This window comes from Mixophyes fleayi, chromosome 5 (assembly GCF_038048845.1).
Source record: "Mixophyes fleayi isolate aMixFle1 chromosome 5, aMixFle1.hap1, whole genome shotgun sequence".
NCBI lineage: Eukaryota > Metazoa > Chordata > Amphibia > Anura > Limnodynastidae > Mixophyes > Mixophyes fleayi.
The window spans coordinates 44,546,577-44,565,095 of NC_134406.1; the positions used below are offsets into that span (position 1 = coordinate 44,546,577).

The window sequence follows — 18,519 nt, forward strand, 5'->3', positions numbered from 1 at the left end:
GCTGCCAGTTAATTTACAGTCCGTAAAATATAGTGAAGTTGTTATCCCTCATTAAGTAAAAAATAAGAGTGAAAATGTGACATCCTGTTGGCAGCAGTATATTGGACTACAAGCACCACGCCAACGATTTTATCGCCGTAGGTTTGTGAACACATCACAAAGTTTTGCTGAACCCCCAGAATAGGGCAACCAAAACCAAACAGTAAAATGCCACATAGGACTAATAAGTGCTACGTAATATGTACTATACGGTTTACAATTGTGCGAACTAAATATACTGCTTCCATTGTTAAGTCTCAGATGTTGGTTTGTGTAACTGATAATTATGTTTTATATTTTCCACTATTGTGATTAGCTGAGTAAATAAATATATTAAACTTGAAGCATGCAATACTGTCGTTTTTCCATGCTTAGATGTAATACGCGAGGAGACAGGGTACAGATCCTCACTGCAAAAATAAATATAGAGTAATCATAAAATAATTAAATAAACAGTGAGAATAAATATATACAATATAATTAATTTTAGAAGAAAAAAAACTAAAGGAAAACAAAATGCAATCCTAATGTAAACAACAGCATTTCGTGTTTGTCCACAAACTCTGATAAATCAGATGTCCCAATCTGTTCCCGGTTTCCATTCCCCCTATATCATACATGGCACATTATACCAATATTTACATTACATTACAGTTCCAGGGTTCAAAAGACATAGGGAAGAGGGTGGGGTCAATCTCTATAACACTAACATGACCCACACAAGCATTTATCACTCTCGCCGAATAGAAAACACACATATTGTACCATTATGAGTTTTTTTGATTCTTGGTTTATCCATTTGTAGCAATATATAGCAAAAGCTGACCTAGTGGTCAAGATAGAAAACATACAGGAAACGTTGTTTAATAATAAAACAATATTAGTATTTATTATAGTTAACAAACTACGAGGGTTGCAGAGATAATGAGAATGTACATAGATATAAAATGTAACTACTAAACAGATGCCATGTAGGAGATAATAATAACTAAATATTATTATTATTAGTATTATTATTATTATTAGTATTATTGTTGTTGTTGTTATCTTTATGGTTGTCAGATAATCAGAATTATTTTGCCATTTGCAAAATATGTGTTTGCTATTTCTTTCAAGAAGGCTTTTTTATAAACCCTTTGCAGAGGCATTGAGTAGACAGTATAATGTACTAAAAAGCTATCAAGATCACGTTTCGCAAAATAATTAGGGGCATAATCAGTCGGATATTTAATGTTTGCACATCACAAGACTTACATTGCAAAAGTTTGCATACGATAGAATGTGACATGTCAATACGATTACATTGCGGATATTTCCTATATTGAACAATCCATAGCTATATATCTCCTATGCTATAGCTAAATATAACATTACATCTCTATATTATCTTCTCCGAGCAACACAGTTGTCAAAAGAGCATGTATTGTAAATGTAGTGTTAAATAGGGAAAATTGCAAAAATTACAGATAACCTCTTTATTGCTGCATAAATAAGGAGTCAAAGCAGATAAGCAGATGAAATAGAGATAGATATATAGATAGATAGCTTTGAGATAGATTGATCAATATATATTAGAATTATAATATACATAGATTTGTATTGCATATACACACACATACATATATATATATATATATATATATATATATATATGCAGCGCACATTGAAGTCTATATACAGAAGGGGGTTCACTCCTGACTTGCGATCTCCCACTCACCTTGAGATGCACAGCACACTAATTGATCATTCTGGCTTTTACTCTCTGGTACAGATATAAGAGTGTCACCCGTGTGTGAGTGTGTTACTGTATTAGCCCTATGTATTAGTATTATAGAATGAAGGCGAGTGCAGGACTTATGTGGAGATAAAGTGTGTGTTTTATTCAGGGAGCTTACTGATGTGTAAATCAGTGTCACACATTGTTTGTGGGTCTCTCTGACAATGATGATTAGTGTAAGTCCCAGTATATATGACAGTGGTTGAACTTTAGTAAAGATTGCAAATAATTGTATAGACTGCTGCATTGGACCTGTCAAATTTTTGTTATTCTGGGATCTGTGTTGTCACTGTAACGATATCTTTCAGTATATCTATGTATTTATCTATCCCAGCGGTGTGTTATTGTTTGCATATAGCAGTGATGTAATGGGTAGGGGCTCATGTTGATCCTAACACGTGATTAGAGGCTATTTTCTGCCTCTGAGTATTTGGCACATCAGCCCAGTGCAGCCCCATTCATTGACAGGAATAGGTCTGAGAAGTGACCACAGGACCCCGCCCACCAGCCGCTTTCCTCCAATCAGAGGCCCAGGCTGAGGTGACCAATAGACAGGCCAGACGGGCCTTCAAGTGAGAAGAGACTCCCTGAGCCAGTGTCACCTGGATCTGCGCTCACACTGCCGCTTCCATACAGCTCACCTGGCCGGGCTGGAACTTGCCTGTCCCGGGGTCACTGCTGAAGACTCCACGCCCGGAGTTTGGCTTCTTTGTTTTCTGGCTCTGATCCCATATCCAGGAGGATTCATGGAAAAGTCCAAGAATTTCCGGATCGATGCTCTCCTGGCCATGGACCCTCCAAAGGTTCAGACGTCCCCCCTGGCCCTGGTCACCTCTCTGTCCTCCTCGCCTCTGTCCACATCAGGGAGCCCCCCTTCTGACCACCCAGACATGAGGACTGAGAGCCCGTCACCTCCCCGGACTTGTGGACTGATCCCCAAACCCGGCTACCTGAGCAGCCACCATCACCCAGGCAGTATGATGGGCTTACACCACCCGGGGGGCGCAGGGATCCACCCGCAGGCTCTCTATGGTCACCCAGTCTACAGCTACTCGGCTGCAGCGGCTCTAGTAGCTGGGCAGCACCCAGCCCTGTCCTACCCCTACTCCCAGATGCAGGGAGCCCACCATGCCCACCAAATGGACCCCATCAAGATCAGCGCGGGCACCTTCCAGCTGGACCAGTGGTTAAGAGCTTCCACTGCTGGTATGATGCTCCCCAAAATGGCAGACTTTAACTGTAAGTATCCCCAGGCTGAAGATTGTGAAATTAGTATTGTAATATACTTACGGGGAATGAATGCCAGCGTCCAGCTGCATCTAGATCATGTTCGTATATATAACACTTCTACAATCTGTCAAGTTTGTCAAAGACAGATACACAGTATGTGCATTATATATCTGCACAGAGGTATATGTCACTTTTTTATTAGTAGATTAGAGTGTACCTCCAGTATAATACGTTCTAAATATAAAATGTAGTATTTAGCTAGCTCTGGACTCTGTGGGTTGAAGATTTAATTTATCAGTGAACAGAGATCTTACATACTAACAATATGATCACTATATATATATATATATATATATATATATATATATATATATCTCAAATACTGTTACAGGACTGGGGATATAACATAATCAGAAGTTTATATGGATAAAACATAATATTAACAGTCTAATATAATGAACTAAACCCATTATATTAGGTTTTATATTTGTTTGCTGTAATATGTGATTTATTCGCTGTACAGGGCAGAATGTGTCCATTATACTTCTACTTAGCAGTTGACACACAAGAAACAAGTCATTTAGTGATTTTTTTTGTAGGTGGGTGATGTTTGTACTGGCAGATGTCACTGAGGTGAGAGATTCTGTCCTTCTATACAGGGCTCAGTACTCCTCCCGAAAATGGGCCAGTGTCCCAGATACCTCACGTACTGTGCCCTCCAGCCCATTTTCCCCCAGGATGGGATCTGTTCTCCCAGCTCTAATTGTGTTTTCATAAGGCCAGTCCAACTTCCCCTTTACTAACCACTGCAGATAAAGCTGATAGCAAACACACACAGCCAGGCTTTGTCATCCTCTGCTAGGACACATTACAGATTTCACATTTATAGTCAACAATATAACTGTCGTTTACGGAATAACACTTCCAGAGACCAAGTTCTCCCTCTATTTCCTTTTCAGTGGTGTTATGGATCTTGACGCCTGTGATGATGTCGTTTTATGGCATTAATAAAAGTGAAGCCATATGTAAAACGTGTGAGAGCTGTGGTTTAAGTAATGCAGCTATATACAGAGGAAATCCGAATCAAAAGATGTGTGTGTGTATATATATATATATATATATATATATATATATATATATATATATATATAATATATATATATATATACATATATATATATATATATGTATATATAGACAGGTAGATGGGTATATATATATATATATATATATATATATATATATATATATATATATATATGCTTCATTATATCATAGCTATTTATATGAATTTACAGATCTCTAGAGAGGGCTAATGAGTGAGTACAGATCCAGCCTCCCACACAACCCATTGCAGTGCAGTGTATAATTTCCTATGTGACACTTTAGTCTATATCTTTTAATTAAAACCTTAATGTATTGTCAGGTGGGGAATTGAGTTTCTTCGGTTAACTAAATCATAGCCATTAGGGAGTGATACCAATAATTAACCATCCACAGGGAAACAGATTGCGATCATTGTCATTGGTCATTGTTTTTACTTTTAATTACTTGAACATATTTACGTCTAATATATATATATATATATATATATATATATATATATATATATATATATATATATATATATATACATACATGTTATTTATCCTTTATCTGTGCAGATGTTTGCGTTGATGAGTAAACACGATAAGTGGAAGCTGTTAGACTGGATTAAAATCCAAGGATTCCTGTTAAATAAACATCGTGTTTATCTAGGAGATAGAGGGTTACACCGAGGAATTACATCTTGGAACAAGGCTCTATCACTTATCAGCCTGATTACAAATCAAAGCTCCATTTTATTCCTCCCTTTCATGTTCTCTAATTGCCCTGAGACAGATTCCCAGCAAGTCATCATCTAAGTGCTAAAGAAATGCTATATATTTCATTGCGTTTTCAACTCCTTAAATTAAAACGCAACTGTAACTGAATATTATTTCCTATTAAACTGACACACATATGCATTATGGCTTCAGGGAAGCGTCAGGCTTCCAATATATTTATATAATGGATATCACTAAACGCCGAAAGGTGCTTTGTTACAAGTAACTTCTACTTGAAAGGCTGAATAAAAAAATATGTTGTGCAATTTCCCCATGTTATCTTGTTATTTGGCGGTTTAGATCGTGTTGTAGTGAAATTATTTGTTTTTAAATATGTATTATTATTATTATTATTATTATTTTATTTATTTTCTTATTGTTGTTTGGGTTTGTTTTAATTGCAGCTCAAGCTCAGTCCAACCTGTTGGGAAAATGTAGGAGACCAAGGACAGCTTTCACAAGCCAGCAACTGCTGGAATTAGAACATCAATTTAAACTGAATAAATATCTCTCTCGGCCGAAGCGTTTTGAAGTAGCCACGTCCCTGATGCTCACAGAGACCCAGGTACGTCAGCCGTGTGACAATTCTATCAAAAGTACTTCATGTATTTCTTAATGTCGATTTATGCTACAATTAAACCACATAATAAAGGATCGTTGTTATTGCTGTTCACGCACTACATTGTGTTATTGAACAATTCTTCCGTCAACACTTGTTTTAAACTCTCTCTATATGGGTCATGTTTGCAGCTGACCCATACAGAGTGCTAAGTAAACATATAGCTTCTGCTGATATCAAACACCAAGGTAATGGCCAAGAGATCCCATGATGGTATCTGGACTCATATATTCCTAGTAAATAAATGTATTAAACCAATTGCGATTTTTAACTTAGAAAGGGCATTGATTTATTCTGCAAAGCTGGGATAACTGGTCCCAGTGCGTTTTATCATATTTTACTGAGACATGCTATAGTGTCAGTATAGCTACTACTGGAAAATGTCAGACATCATCTATTGTCTATTAAAAATGTAGCAGCGTATGGAATGGAACATCGTGCAACACTACGGCATTCAATTTTATGTAAACTGAGATTTATACATATTTTATACGATACAATTTATTTGTAGTCATATTTTGGATTAGTATCAGTGTTGTGATTACATTTTCTACAATATTGTTATGCAGATCACCTGTTGTAAATGTTGTATGTGATGGGTGTCATCACCCAGAAATCTCACATACCCTAATTGTGAGAGCTCCCCCCTCCCCCCGTGACCCTATTAGTGCCATTAGTAATGTGGTGATGTCTGTCATTTTTATAGGAGAGAAACCTATATAACAATTTACTGTGATAATATCAGTCATATGATTTCCGCTCTAGCTGGCATTAAATTCGCCCTGTGGCATGCGAGTAGAGTTTTTTGACCTATGCCCAGATAGCAGCCAGTATTCCAATCACTTGATGATCATCTTACCATCCAGAGCGATGTAAGAGAGTCACGTATCACTTTCAACAATTGTACTTAATTTTGATATGACCAGCTGCTCGGATTAACAAGATAACAGGGTATTGTATAAAATTGAGAAAGGTCTATTTCATTTTAGATGACTAGTATTATCCTGGATTATTTATACAAAAAAAAACAGAGCAACCTTTATATAATAATATTACACTAACATTACCAATACATGTAACATGATCTAATGTCTACTAGGAATAGGCGCATTACCTTAATAGAATTTTCCATTCTATGAAGAAAGCTGACAAGGAAATCTGTAACACATCTAACCGTAAATAACTAATGCACCAACATTAATGTATAAACGTAAATACAGGTGACAGATAAAGGATAAACACACAGTTTTGCACTAGTAATGTTTATATATTTGCAGTTTTGGGAACGTAAATAAGATACAGATAAAATTGTTTCCGTTACTCGGAAATATCATATTTCATTCTTATTAGAACAAGTGAAAATAGCAATTTAGTATTTTTATGTAGAGAAATAAAGTATACTTTTCAACCAAGTTGAAACCAAATATAATTTATTAGTTTCCGTGTTTTTCAACTAAGTATTAATATTAACGTGACATATGGTTATCACTGTGATAAGCGGGCTCCAGCTATATTTTATGGGTTATTGGCTCGATTATACAGTATAACTCTGCCCACATAACCCACATCATTGTAAAATGTATTTAATATGTAGGGTTATTCATGTGATAGTTTGTAAGAGCATTAAACAACCACTGCTCCCTACAGCTGGGAGACATTCATACATAGACCTGAGTGCCCTCTTCGGATGCAGACATGTATCTGTAATATAAACACATGTTGATGATGATGATGATGATGATATATATATATATATATATATATATATATATATATATACACACACATATATATATATACACACACACAAATCCCAAGATGCACTGTCTTTGGTTGACAGAGATTGCTGAAATCTAGTTCCACAGCAGATGGAGACACATATTTTGTCTATATTTGCCGTAACGGGTTCAATGCTGATAAGCTTTACAATAGTTTTATGCGAAAATAACTGATATTGTAATATGTGGAAGTAGTTTCCTTGTCACAGAGTTACCCTGAATACTTACTCTCTGCCATCTACTTTAGCGTGGGATACTACTTTTTTTTTTAACCAAGCGTTTCTCTTCATATTCAAAGCTGGGGTTTATTTCTTACTGTAAATGATGTTTATACTTTTGGTCACAGTGTTTGAGGTCGGCCTAGTGCATTGAAGTGGGCTGCATTTCCCATTGCACTGTAAGTAGATAGAGTTGTAGAGAAGGGAAAGTTTGTTCATGTGCATAAATTAAATAGATGTGTATGAATAAGATAGAGGTGCAAAATACGGATAATTGCAGCATGGTGTTAGATTTATTTATTTATTTACTCTTATTATTAGTCTGATCCTGTTAATTAACAGGTTAAATGTAGCATTACACTTCTCAGTACTCCACTAAACAGAACAGAATAGAGGCATCCAGTTAGATTGGATGGAGCACTAACACACAGACCAGTACCCGCATAGTTGCAGGGCTACACAACTGACCACTTTGCCATCAACCTAGATTTCTAATATTTGGTAATGATTGTTATTAGTGCAATAAGGGTTAATGAATTTGTCATTTTGTTCCTGAAATTATTCAACTTTTCTGGGGGGTTTTGTGTTTTCTTTTACTTTTTTTAAAGCATTAAAGTCGGCTTGGAGAGAATTTTTTGTACTTCAGTAATGTTTGGAAATATTTATACACATAGTAGGAGAGATTAACAGCAGAGATCTGGATTCATTGTAACAGGCAATAGGGATATAGATGACTAATATATATAGGTATGATATCACTGGTTATAACTAGGTAAACATGACAGTGTCAGAATGGAGTATAAAGATCTCAGAGTTTATTTGGTCTAAAATGAATGTTGCCCATATACAGTGTTATACTCGAAATTTACCATGTAATTTCACCACCAGATATTCCTGATATTATATTATACATGATTAGGGCACTATTACTACTAAGGCCTGTGAAATATTTTTCTAGCAATGGACCGTCAGTGGAAGACGGTGGATCCAGGAAATCTCTTTGATGAATTCTGTGTGTGTATATATATATATATATATGCAGGTATCTAGATATATATATCATCATCATCATCATCACCATTTATTTATATAGCACCACTGATTCCGCAGCTCTGTACAGAGAACTCATTCACATCAGTCCCTGCCCCATTGGAGCTTGCAGTCTAAATTCCCTAATATACACACACACACACACACACACACACACACACACACACACACACACACACACACACACACACACACAGACTAAGGTCAATTTTGATAGCAGCCAATTAACCTACTAGTATGTTTTTAGAGTGTGGGAGGAAATCGCAGCACCAGGAGGAAACCCATGAAAACACGGGGAGAACATACAAACTCCACACATGGTCGGGAATTGAACTCAAGACCCCAGCGCTACCCATATATATATATATATATATATATATATATATATAAAAATATATATACTATACATGTGTATCTACATAAATGACCGGTTTTATCTCCATTTCCTCTAATAATTGTTTTAAACAAGTGTATTATTATTATAATTGTTATTATTATCATCATCACCATTTACCATCATCACCATTTATGTATACAGTAGTAACACAAAACTGGGTAACAATAGACAGACAAAGAGGTAAGAGAGCCCTGATTGCAAGCTTACAGTCTATGATACTTATACACCTATATATACCATTCCCTCACACACAACAGTTGTACACACACACACACACACACACACACACACACACACACACACTCACATCTATCTTTAAATCACATTATGCAGTTCATGGATTTGCTGCCCCTTTACTGCAGAACTCAAAAATTACATTATTCAGGTCTCTTTTTACAGACCTGAAATATTAGACAACATGATACAATTAGTACATTTTATCACACCTTTTCCCAGTTTTAATTGCGTTAGTCTTTCATCTTCTTAACTTGCCAGACACAGCAATCTCCATCCTAAGTGAGTAGTAATATGAGAGACCAGTTGCTACAGTCCAAGTCACCGTTATGAACCCTCTTTCAATATACCAGTATCCGAAGGCCTCAATCCAAGCTCTGGAGTGCTAGTAACTCCATTGCATCTATTGCCAAATCCTTTTCCTTCCTCACCTCAGATATTGTTGTAGTGCAGCATTGAACATTGACTAAATTTTACCCTAAATCTAAAACATGTTTAACTTCTCAAAATGATTATTCAATTTGAAACATATATATATATATATATATAGATATCGTTAACATAAAAACACTGTGTTAGTCAAACTTGCTGTGTAGAGTATACATTGGCAACATTGTATATTATCAAGCACTGTGTGAGTCTATTCATATGATCATATCAAATGGCATCTGCCATTCTTCTCCAAATTAGTCACCATTTCCTATTTTCACAACAGGTAAAGATCTGGTTCCAGAACAGACGTATGAAGTGGAAGAGAAGCAAGAAGGCGAAGGAACAGGCCGTTCAGGATGCAGAGAAACAGCAGAGAGGAAGTAAGGGCAGCTGCGAGGAGAAGTGTCCAGAGGACAACCAGGAAGACAAGACCTCCACCTACCATGTACACTCAAGAGGAGAGTCATTAAAAGCAGGCAGCCGCCTGCCCAGGGACTATACAGACAGTGAGGAGGAGGAGGAGGACAGAGAAGATGAGGACGATGAGGAGCATAGAGATGACAAGCACTTCTACCACCATTCGTCTGACTGTACATCTGAAGAGGAGGAGAACAGTCACCAGCAGAACAGCCAACTGCACTGAGCCTCTTACTGGGACACCTCATGAAGACCTCCTAATGTCCTCAGAGCTGACCTCTGGTCACAGTGTTGTGTATGGGAGCCAGACTCCCTGTCATCATATATATTAGGAGAATGAAAGACAAAGACATTGACTACATTTTAGCCACATCACAGAGACTTCTTTCTCTTCCTCTGGTGACATCAACCACTGTTTTATTTTACCAGTGAGCTTCTAAATGTTACCCAGCTACAACCACATTACTACTGGAGATACGTGATGGACATCATGACCCCTCCTCCCTTCTAAGGGAGTTGAATGTATAAATTGACTCTAAGGACAGTGAGTTAGTGATGAGATATGGAATCTATGGGTGTCAAAACCACTTGTGCGCATCCTCTGTGTATGTTTACACCATGAATGGTAAACCTGCTGGAGATATTACAGCTATATACTGTATTTTTGTATATTGTATTTATAAAAGAAAAGATACCTCTACTTATGCATGCTAAATTATTATTTAGCTTTCTCCATCTTAATGATGGTGTGTAAAATAAATTTGTTTTATACAAGAAATGTTTATCTAGACTTTTATTAAATGATATAAGTGCACATGTATTAAGATGGCTATCTATCTATCTATCTATCTATCTATCTATCTATCTATCTATCTATCTATCTATCTATGTGTACAGGTTTAATTTATGGAAAGCAGGATCTTTGGATCTTTCCTATGAAATCCTACTGCACATGACAATTACCGGGATGAATAAAGGAAAACCATTATCTACACAATTTTTAACATTCTCTGTACTATAACATTTACAAAGCTTTGTAATATATTTAATTAGAACACAATACCTATTCTATATGCATTGGTTATTTTGTTTTCAACTTAGTATTATGACTGGTCTGGTCCTGTGGATGTCACTGATACTCCTGCTGCCCACAACAGATTTATTTGTTTCCTGTAATCTCTCCTCAAATAGAGACATCTGAAGGAGGTGGGACATCATAAGAGAGCACTAAAGACTTGAAGAAAAATACAGGACCTCATTTAGAGTCGGACGCAAAGTCCGTTTTAGGCGCATCAAACAAAAAAACACTACCGCGCATGTGCAGAAAGCACCAAATCCGCCTGCATCTTGGACGCAATTAACACTTGCGACAGCTTGCGACTCACTACGAGAGAATGGGAGAAACGTGGAATTGTGAAGGCGTGACCATGTAAATACATCCTAGTCGCAGTGAGGCGCAGAGGCAACACATGTCAAAAAAGGGCTAAAGCTGTGCGGCAGGAAGTAGGTGGCGCAAGCAGTTAGCTAACTGCAGGAACTGCTCGCAGCTCGAAAGGGTATTACCAGTGGGCCGCGACTGGGGTTGCTTGCCACTCGTAATACCCTACCAAGCTGCGGCACACTCCCACTCCTACACTTCTTAAACTGATTTTGTGTCCGACTCTAAATGAGGTCCACAGTGTTGAACATTTTTAAATGTGTGTTTTTCTTATGACTGGTGGCTGGATAATTCCCAAGAAAGAGCCTTTTCAACAAATGAGCCTTTTTATATATTTATTTTACACTATGGTTTGTAGACTACACTAGGTTTGTGTTCATATATACCATATTTGTGTGTATATTATGTATTTACTATGAGATGTGAAAATGGCATGTTGCATTTGACAAAAAACAATGGTGAAAGAAAAAAAAAATCTTTATTTTGTACCTGTGATAATTCTCATTCTTCTCTATGTTTTACATTTGGACCCCTGGCCCCTAAATCCAGCATTTGCCCTTGGTTCTCTATTATTGATTGCCCACACACTACCTGCTGCAGAAAAAAACAAGTCCATTTCAGGCTCATTCTGCATAGGGTCTTATTGCATCCTATAAATCACAGAGACGCTTCACGACCTTATAAAACAACAATACTGCAGGTCGATAGTATTTATGTATGTTACCGTAATCCTATGTGACTATATGTATAATAATTTACAGCAAGAAGTAGGCTACTCCTTGTAATACTAATTTTTTCCTAATTAATACTGACATCAGAACTCACTATTTATATAGATAATATTTACAAGGTTTTATGCAGTATAAATGTATTATATTTGCAATACTTAGAAATAAATATTTCTTATAGACTGTTCAATATCTTTCACTTTAAGTTCAAGTAATTATTGCCATAATGGAAGCATCATTATTTTTTACTAGGTGATAAAATGTGCATGACTCTGCATATAAGGAGTCTTACTGATGGTAAGCACATCTTACCATAAGCATGTCAATGAATTTGACATACTGACTGTCAATGAATTTTAGCACGTTTACTTGTATGGTATCATCATCATCATCTATTTATTTATATAGCGCCACTAATTATGCAGCGCTGCACAGAGAATTCACTCACATCAGTCTCTGCCCCATTGGATCTTACAGTCTAAATCCTCTAACATACACACACACAGACCAAGAGAGACTATGGGCAATTTAATAGCAGCCAATTAACCTACCAGTATGTTTTTGGAGTGTGGGAGGAAACCGGAGAACAGATAAGTCCATGGTCGGGAATCGAACTCATGACCCCAGTGCTGGGACATGATATATTTTAGAACTAAACATGGAAGCTCTTGTAATACAACATGGTAGGCTCCGATTGGCAATTATAGTTGTCAGATGCCCAAGATTTATGGGGGATGGAGGGTCAACATTCAGGCACATCCGAAATCATTCCATCAGCATATATTGTATGTTATTCTGTATTTAATGCATACAATATCTTCCTAGCTATGCATATTGTAATATAATTCCTTCCAACATGACCTATTTAGCCGCTGCTTTACCCATTTTCTACCTATTGCAATAGCATGTACTGAATAAATTATTTTAAAATTGTTGGGTTTTTTTAACATCAGGTGTCTGGTTCAGTCCAAGTTGTTACAAATGGAGAAAAAGTGGGAAATCAATATCCTAACCCTAACATGTGCCATATGTAATAAGCCATATTGGAAGGTAAATAATGCATTATTTTTAATAATAGCAAAGGCTCCTACAGTGGGATTTACTGATGGGATATTATGACATCTGGGAACCTCTTATCTGCAGGACTGAATTGGTTACAAGTGTAATCCATGAACCAGACCAAGATGCATAAAAATCATAGTTGTTTTGAGCTGCCTGTGAGCAGCAGATGTGTGCGGGCACTGACATCATTATCCTGGTAGCTGCAGAGCAGTTTGCTCATGCCATGTTCCTTATGAAATGTGTAGGAAACTTCTCTCAAAGTATTTATCTGAATGCATTTATCTTAAACAAGCCATTTAGGGCTAATGATTACAATAGATTTAATCAGGTAGTGGGCAGCCTTGTCATGACGGGTATTGAATTTGTTGCAACGAGCCCCCACTCCCAACCAAGTGCTGTAACTACACAAATTCATATAGAGTTGAGTTTGACACCATAATTTGGTGTCACCTCCATCAGTTGCTGCTGGAAGACCTGCTCTTTCCATTATGTAACTGTGGCATCCATTCTCCTCACATCATGACTGTGCCACATGCAACCATGTCTTCATTAACATAATAACACAAATAGACATTCACTGCTGCTGCTGCAAAGATTCCAGTGATCCGATTGGCTGTACTGTTAACATTGTAATGATCTGATTGGATGATAAACAGGGTACACAAGGATGAGATGAAGATAAAGATTGGATGCAATAAGTTACTCAGACGCTAGTCAAAAATACCTTAATAAGTGTTTTTGGTTTACCCATAAATGTGGATTGTGATTTACTGTAAACTTTTCCTGGGAAAAAAATTCTCAGGTATACCCATCATGCCATAATCTAACACTAGTGCATTGTTGAGAAGATCCTTGTATAGTCCATTAGTCCATTATAGTGACAAACTGTTAAATATTCTGCAGAAACTCATGTGTCTCCCCATCATCATTATGACAGTGTTACTAATAGTCTGTGTACAATTGACAAAAGCTCTCAGCCCAATAAAAAACAATTTGCAGCCTTTATCAACTGTTGTTAACACATGTGAGAGATTTCCAAGCAGTAAAGGGGTCAAAGGGTATTTAAACTTGTACAAGGGGTCATTGTAAGCAGGCACGTCTCACTATCCATACAATCAATGTGCACTCATTTTATTAACCTGACATACAGCTGTGACTACAACATGTCTCTCTCTTATTCCATCTGGGTACTAAGTACTAACACAACGGTACCTACAGAGGTGTTAGACTATGCTGGAAGGCAGCACCAATTAACACATTTCAATAAAATTAACAAGAGGCAAGCAAAAATGTTACTTTTACAAGGTTTGACATGTAAGGTACAGATGATACAGTGTGTTTATATATATATATATATATATATATATATATATATATATATATATATATATATATATATTATAATTTACTGGGTATATGACAATAGCTCCACAGGGCTTTCCAGAGCTCTGAAGGGTGATATGCTGCCCGAGGTTAAAATTCTTGGTAATTAACTAATCATTTAGATGGTGTAAAGATCACTAAGGAAAGCTTTGGTGTGCACTGTGTATTTGGCCTTTCAATGGCTCTTGGGTCCATTAATCAGAATATCTCTTCCTGAAATATAAAGCTTATTTTTGCATTTGGTTGAGTCGAGCGAATTGCTGCAGCTAGGCCACATTTAGCCAGGACGGCACCGATATACCCCAGCTTGTTTCTTCATTAGGTGCCTTGACATACTAACACATGTAATACCTTTGCAGGTAGCACTGGATGTAAATGTGCAGGAATAGCCCTCTAACATCACAAAATAAGAGGATATGGTGTTTGCTCTGCACCTCTGCACTTTATTTATACTTGTAAATCACCTGCAGTAATTGCAGATGTAGTGACTTTCTTCATGATAAGCTAATATTACACTATTTATTACATTTTTATCTATATATGTGCTTTTTCACACTACTTTTGGTTTTGTTGTTGATTTTAACTCTTCACGTTTTTGGAATCTTTGTTACCCTCCCTTACTCCTAACACTTTTCAACCGGATATTCCCATCTCCCTAAACATGTGCCCCTTTGTATTCTTGTTATGGTTGTTTTTCATATTTCTAATTTTATAACACCTGATAAAAAGTATTTACTCAAAAAATTAAAAATCTGGGCTGCCCCTCCGATTGGTAGGCTCGCCAGTTCCTCCCACAGTCGTGAAATAATAACGCTTCCTAATGCTGCTCAAATCAGTGAACTTTAGCATGAAACACATTAGTTAATAACCCTGCAGATCCTGATCAAATGTGATCTGCATTGTCTTGTCCAATGCTTTCTGTGTCTGGTGTCTGCAAATATCCAAGTATTATTATAGGCTTTACAGGATCACTTGGTGTATTTACACAACTAACAGTTGTGCTTATATATTTATGGCCCTGCGGATATATACACACATTGAAATACATCTATTTAAAAATACACACAGTATACAGGACTTCAAGAATTTTGAAGCTTATTAGGTTTAATAATAGGACTGAGGGGAGACGGGATCCTGCACACTGATGTGCCATGTGTGGTAGGCAGTCTATTTGTCAAATGTCTACAGGTTCCCAGGATCTCAGTGGATGGTCCTGAGAAAACTTGGTAATAGTCCTGTTGGATCTGTGTGAATGTGCAGACAAGCAAACACCAAAGCATAGTCAAACTACAGAAACATTTCACACCAAGGCTGCAATGGTTTTAGGTTAATAAACAACTGCAAAGCTGCCCATCAATCATACCAGCGCGGAAGGGCTGAGAGCAGAAGCCTTGCACGTTGACGCCACAAACTGAAGAGGAACCTTTGTTATCATTATTTTGGATTAACTCAGCGATCTTAACACCGTCTCTTTGTATTCACAAACAAGTGCTTAAGACTAACAATAATGGGCTACAACAAGCAACATCCCCTAAACTGCAAAATTATAATGCATAGGTGACAGAAACATGGTTTAGATTAGGGTTCTCTGCCCCTTCTAGACCACAGGTCTTTAACCCCTTTCTGACAGGACCAAATTTTGCATTTTTATACTACGTCGCTTATATCAGTCGTTACATTTTTATATCTAGCACTACAAATGTAATTTGGTATAATTTTGTGGGTAACAGATAGGAATTTATAGTGGCATATTTGTATCATTTTTTTTTTAATTTTATGGGCACTGTCTTAGAAACAAATGAATGTAACAAATATACTTTCCTTATTTCTGCACAATTAGTATAAACCAACATAATATACTCCTTAGATCATTCTGCTGGTTCTTATGTCAATGTGGGATACTGTATGCGTGTACTGTATTACAGGTTTGGCATACCTATATGGACTAGAATAAAGTATGTATATATTTTAACCTAATGGGCCTGAGTCATTAAGGAAAGTAAAGCAAATCAAGACTACCCACATTACCGACAGTTGTAGGTAATGAAATGATATTGTGGACAATTATAATTTTATTATTGTCTGAGTGTAAGGCAACAGTATGTATTTTGTTATTTAAAGTTAAAACAGTTTTGTGACCTAAGCAAACACTGAAAGAAAGTTTAGACTGTTTGCGCACATTTATATGTTGTTTTACTGTTGTTATATTTTTGCGTTTTTTTTGCAAATCAGCACTTTATATAGGTGCATATGAGGAAATATGTACCATTTAAGAAAGAAAACAACATTTTGAATAAAAATATTTTCTTTACTAATCCCTTATCTGCTCTACTCAATAATGGAGGACAGATTGGCGGTGATGGTGGTACGAATGAGTTCTGCAGAGGTATTTGTGCGTTCTAGCTCATAACCCGTAGAGTCCACAGAAAGCACTGACAGTTCAGAGTCCTGTACATTCCACTCTGGTAGAAACTGCTCTTTCTCTACTTCACAAATATTGTGTAAAATATAGCAAGCAGCAACTACATGGGGCATAAGTTTGGTGTCAATGTTCATTGCGCTTCAATAAACACCGCCAATGTCCTTTCAAGCATCCAAAGGCATCTTCTACCACCATCCAAGCTGAGCTGAGGCTGTGGGTGAAGCAAATTTGTTCCGCAGACAGATGATGTTGCTGTGTGAAGCCCTTCATCAACCATCACCGCAAAGGGTAAGTTGCGTCCCCAAATATGTGTATGGGGATCTCCACACCATTCACGGTCTTGGATTTCTGAAAAGAAATGTAACACCTTAGATTTCATTAGTGCTTTATAGAGAATATTGGAACATTTAAAAGAATCAGTACACCTATTAATCTTTCAATCTATAATGTCTAGCTCCAAATAAAAAAAAACATGAACACGCTACCCAAATGTTGGTTACAGAACACAATACATCTGCTGGTATATGTTTTAAGTGTATTTTTAAAGCGGAACATCTAGAGAGGAACAGGTGCAGTAAATAAATACCAAAATATACATGAATCTAGCTGAGGAAAACATCAGCCAACAAAATATAGATATTTACCTCTCTAGGGAACAACCAGCCGTCTTGTCTGTCCTCTGCAATCTGGTACAGGTCTAAATTGGCCAGAACTCTGTCATCATGGGAACATCCAGGCCAGCCAATAAACACAACTGTGAGACTGAAAATAAAATATATTTACCTTTGTTTTACAATACACATCATAAGACACAGTCACATTAAACTAAAAAATTATGCTTACCAATAGTTGTGGTCAATTACAGCTCGTAGAATAATGGAATGCCAGCCTTAGCGGTTGTAGTAATCCACAGGGTTTTCTGTGGGGGCAATGATAGGAATGGGTGTCTCTTCAATTGCTCCAGCACACTGTGGATATCTACGTCGCAGGAACCAAGTGATGGTGTCATCCAGCCGTTGTCCTTCAGGTAAGGAGATGAAGCGATGGTAAAGGGCTTCCAGCAATGCCTTGGTAACTTCATGCACTAGAGTGCAAACTGTGGATATCCCCACTCCAAACAAGCAGGAGATTGTGCGGTATTTGCCAGGGGTAGCGTACCACCACAACACAATTGCTAGCCTCCTACTTGGTGGCAATAGGCTTTCTGAAGTTTGTTGACTGTTTAGAAAGTGCTGGGGTGATAAGGTCCAGCACGTAGTGAGATGTCCCACGTGACATACGAAAGTGTGCCATCCACTGCTGGTCCTCAAAAGATTCCACAGTAGACCAGAAAGCTTCTCCGTGGCTACATTCTCCGGCACACATTGTTCGGTGAGTCGCAGCACTGAATCTCAATATGGAGGAAATGCTGGCCCTGAGAAATGCTCTCC

At 37.2% G+C, this 18,519-nt stretch overlaps 1 protein-coding gene across 1 annotated transcript; it reads left to right on the plus strand.

Moving 5' to 3' along the window:
- Positions 1 to 2,562: 2,562 nt before the first annotated feature.
- MNX1 (motor neuron and pancreas homeobox 1) lies at positions 2,563 to 10,678 on the plus strand. The gene is made up of 3 exons (XM_075211236.1): positions 2,563 to 3,055; positions 5,316 to 5,476; positions 9,923 to 10,678. Exons 1-3 carry the CDS (start codon positions 2,563 to 2,565, stop codon positions 10,280 to 10,282), a joined length of 1,014 nt encoding a protein of 337 aa, XP_075067337.1. The 3' UTR covers positions 10,283 to 10,678.
- The last annotated feature ends 7,841 nt before the right edge of the window (positions 10,679 to 18,519 follow it).

Bases quoted from the DNA above. Each gene is read 5' to 3' on its own strand.
- MNX1 (XM_075211236.1), top strand. From the start codon at position 2,563: ATGGAAAAGTCCAAGAATTTCCGGATCGATGCTCTCCTGGCCATGGAC. The intron at 3,056-5,315 runs GTAAGTATCCCC...TTTTAATTGCAG, and splicing joins CAAAATGGCAGACTTTAACT to CTCAAGCTCAGTCCAACCTG. The intron at 5,477-9,922 runs GTACGTCAGCCG...TTTTCACAACAG, and splicing joins TGATGCTCACAGAGACCCAG to GTAAAGATCTGGTTCCAGAA.